This window comes from Austrofundulus limnaeus, unplaced genomic scaffold, assembly GCF_001266775.1.
Source record: "Austrofundulus limnaeus strain Quisiro unplaced genomic scaffold, Austrofundulus_limnaeus-1.0 Scaffold265, whole genome shotgun sequence".
Classification (NCBI taxonomy): Eukaryota; Metazoa; Chordata; class Actinopteri; order Cyprinodontiformes; family Rivulidae; genus Austrofundulus; species Austrofundulus limnaeus.
Genome location: NW_013952667.1, coordinates 695,124 through 697,873, shown reverse-complemented (window position 1 = coordinate 697,873; position 2,750 = coordinate 695,124). Strand labels below are relative to the sequence as shown.

The 2,750-nt window shown below is 46.1% G+C and overlaps 1 protein-coding gene across 1 annotated transcript in view; it reads right to left on the bottom strand.

Annotated features, from left to right (window-relative positions):
• The window catches only part of LOC106526233 (cAMP-dependent protein kinase catalytic subunit alpha), a gene marked incomplete in the record, with an annotated part of 41,398 nt that extends 39,489 nt beyond the window's left edge, over positions 1–1,909 (bottom strand). The window contains 1 exon segment of the mRNA XM_014020796.1: positions 1,154–1,909. Within this exon segment, the coding sequence (XP_013876250.1) occupies positions 1,154–1,199 (46 nt within the window).
• Positions 1,910–2,750: the final 841 nt, after the last annotated feature.

Sequence of the window (2,750 nt, the reverse complement as noted above, 5' to 3'; positions counted from 1 at the left end):
ATTTTACAGTTAAAATAAACGTTTATCAAATAAAGTTTAATGTGACAACTAATCGTGGATCCCTTTAACAAATCAGTTTTATTTTCATCGATTTTAAGCAAACCCATTCAGCATTCATAATTTCAAAATGCACTTTCCGTAAAAATGCTAATTTATCTAGTTAGATCTGGTAAATATAGGCATGATAAATCATAAATAAAAGCAACAGTTTTGCTACACTGTCAGCATGTGTACAAGCTGTACAATATTCAGTATGACCTGATCACAAAAAAGCATTTGCATAATTATATGCATACTTCTATGGTTTTGAGCTTTGGACACCAAGTCAAAAACAAGTCTAAATAWATGTCCACCTTCACTATTAACACATAGGTGTAATTTGCAGGGGGGGTTTAGGGGGGTTGTGAGCCCCACAATAATTTGATCCAGTCAATATACCCCCTCTATAAAATGACATAATTTGCTCAAACACAATATAAATTAACTGATTAAGTAGACACATGCAACTCTTGTGTTGTCTTTAGGAAACTTTGACCTGATTTTAAAATTTACGATGTCATATTTAAGCATAATCGCTGAAAATGACATGCAGTGTTTTAGAGCATACCCCCTCTGATGGTAGACCTMAAGTTACGGCCTTGTATTAACATCAAAACACTCCCATCCTTCAGTTCATCATCAGTTTTACTCTCAGCAGACACAATCTGACCTCATGGCTCAATCAGACAAAATAACAAGTGTCAACAGTATCTGTCTCCAAAGAGCAACAGGCACAGAGTGTTCAGGAAATATCTGACAGAGAGCTTGTAGTCCTGCCAGGACCTGAGTGGTCTACAACAGGAAGTGAAGATGCCAAGATTGCTGCCACTTATTTGCTCTTTTTTATAACTCATACAATGATTTGACTGCAGCTTGCTTCACTCCACTTTGCATCCTCTGTTTAATGAGCTTACAGGTCGTTACTGAGCCTGGTTCAGWGCCACTGATATTTGAAAACATCACTGCGTAACACAGAGGATCGTGATGAATTACAGCGTGAAGGAAAGGCCGCTGCACGGCGGGTTCTGTGCAGCTAACGCCGCCTGCTGTGTCACGTTGACTCGGTCATATGGAGAGGATTTAACAGCAGGTGCGGATCAGATCAGGTACCCACCGCTTTCCATCTCGCTGCCTTTCCTTGCCGTGGGCGCGTTGCCCATGATGACAGCCTGTCAACGGGCAATCCGTGGCTTTTGGCCGCCCTGCAGCCTCCTCAAGCCGGTTTAATCTCGATTAGATCTGGCCGTGGAACGGTGTTTCCTGAATCCGGCGGTGCGGAGCGTTCACCTCCCGAGCTCTCCCGCTCGTCTCCCGGCAGCTGCAAATGCGGGGTTAGATGAGGCGGGCTCGCTCCCTCCGCCGACCACCGCCGCACGGCTTTAAATCCAACAGACCAGGTTCGGACGGACCGCCAGGCCGAGCTCGGTGCAGCTGGCCTGAACGCGGAGGAGCTGGTCTCCGCCTGACCCTCCTTTCCCCGCTTGCAGCCCCCGCCGAACGAGCGAGCCCCCCTCCCCGGCTCCCCACCTCTCTCTGCAGCCCGAGAAACCAACACGACCGGAGGCGAGGTGCAGTTTCCTCAAACAAAAGCGACTCACTTTCCGTCAACGAGCCCGACTCGTAAAAACAGATTTAACCTCGGCGGGGTCCGACAGCGACGGGTTTGCACCCAAATCAACATCGGCCCCCCCGTAGCCTCGGAGACGAGCGAGATGACGGAACTACAGCGGAGTCAACGCCCCGCCCACTCACATAGAAACCACGGCTGATTGACAGCTGGCTTCTCTTTCTGATTGGCCACTTCATTACGGTGGATAGCCACGGCTCGTTCTGATTGGTCAGCTGTGCCATCTATCACAACAACACCACCGCCCTAAACAAACCGAATGAGCGGAACGACTCCGCCCACTTTCTTCAGTCCGCCTCTCTGATTGGTTGGATGCGAACAGACCGTGGGAATCTCAGTGAATGCGGCGACATTTATTGGCCGTCACAAGTGACTGACATTACTGCTGTTCTAAAAAATAAATAATAATAATAAAAAAATTAAAAAAAAAAATCCACCCTCCTCTTACCCGCTGCCGGGCGACTGATACACGTTTGGCTGAGTGACGTCAACCCGAGCTATTTTTAGAAATGTTGGTCAGAATTTCACGCACGCGCGCGGCGCAGTGTGGCAGAAAAGACATCCAAACATTTCGCAGAGATTTTTGGAGGTTTAGAAATTAATCTTAGCAAAGAAAAAGACTTTAGAATAAAACAGTGAAACAGGTGTTTCATTCTCACCCAAACAGCTGGACCCACAAAGGGACACTTTAACACCAGCATCAAAGGGTCAGCTTCTCTTACATTTGCATTTGAATGTTTTTGATTGATTTCCTAATGCAAGCTGGTGCTTGTTTAAAAAGAGGCATAATGAACCAACTCTATTAATAGATCTCTTTTTTTAGGACTCTGCACCCACATTCCTCCCACCAAAACAGAGGGGCTAATCTTCTGCAGCTATTTATGATTTCAGACTGAAGAATAAGGACAAAAACACTTCYATATAATCTGTAAGGCTGTTTAGAAACCAGCTGATCAAGTGTGAATAATAATGCTGCACATTTTTTGCATCAAATACACGAATGAATGGGACCTGATTGTCATCATTTCAAACAGAGCAGACGTGAGAACCAGACAGAGGTAGCAGATGGATGGGGGGGGGGGGG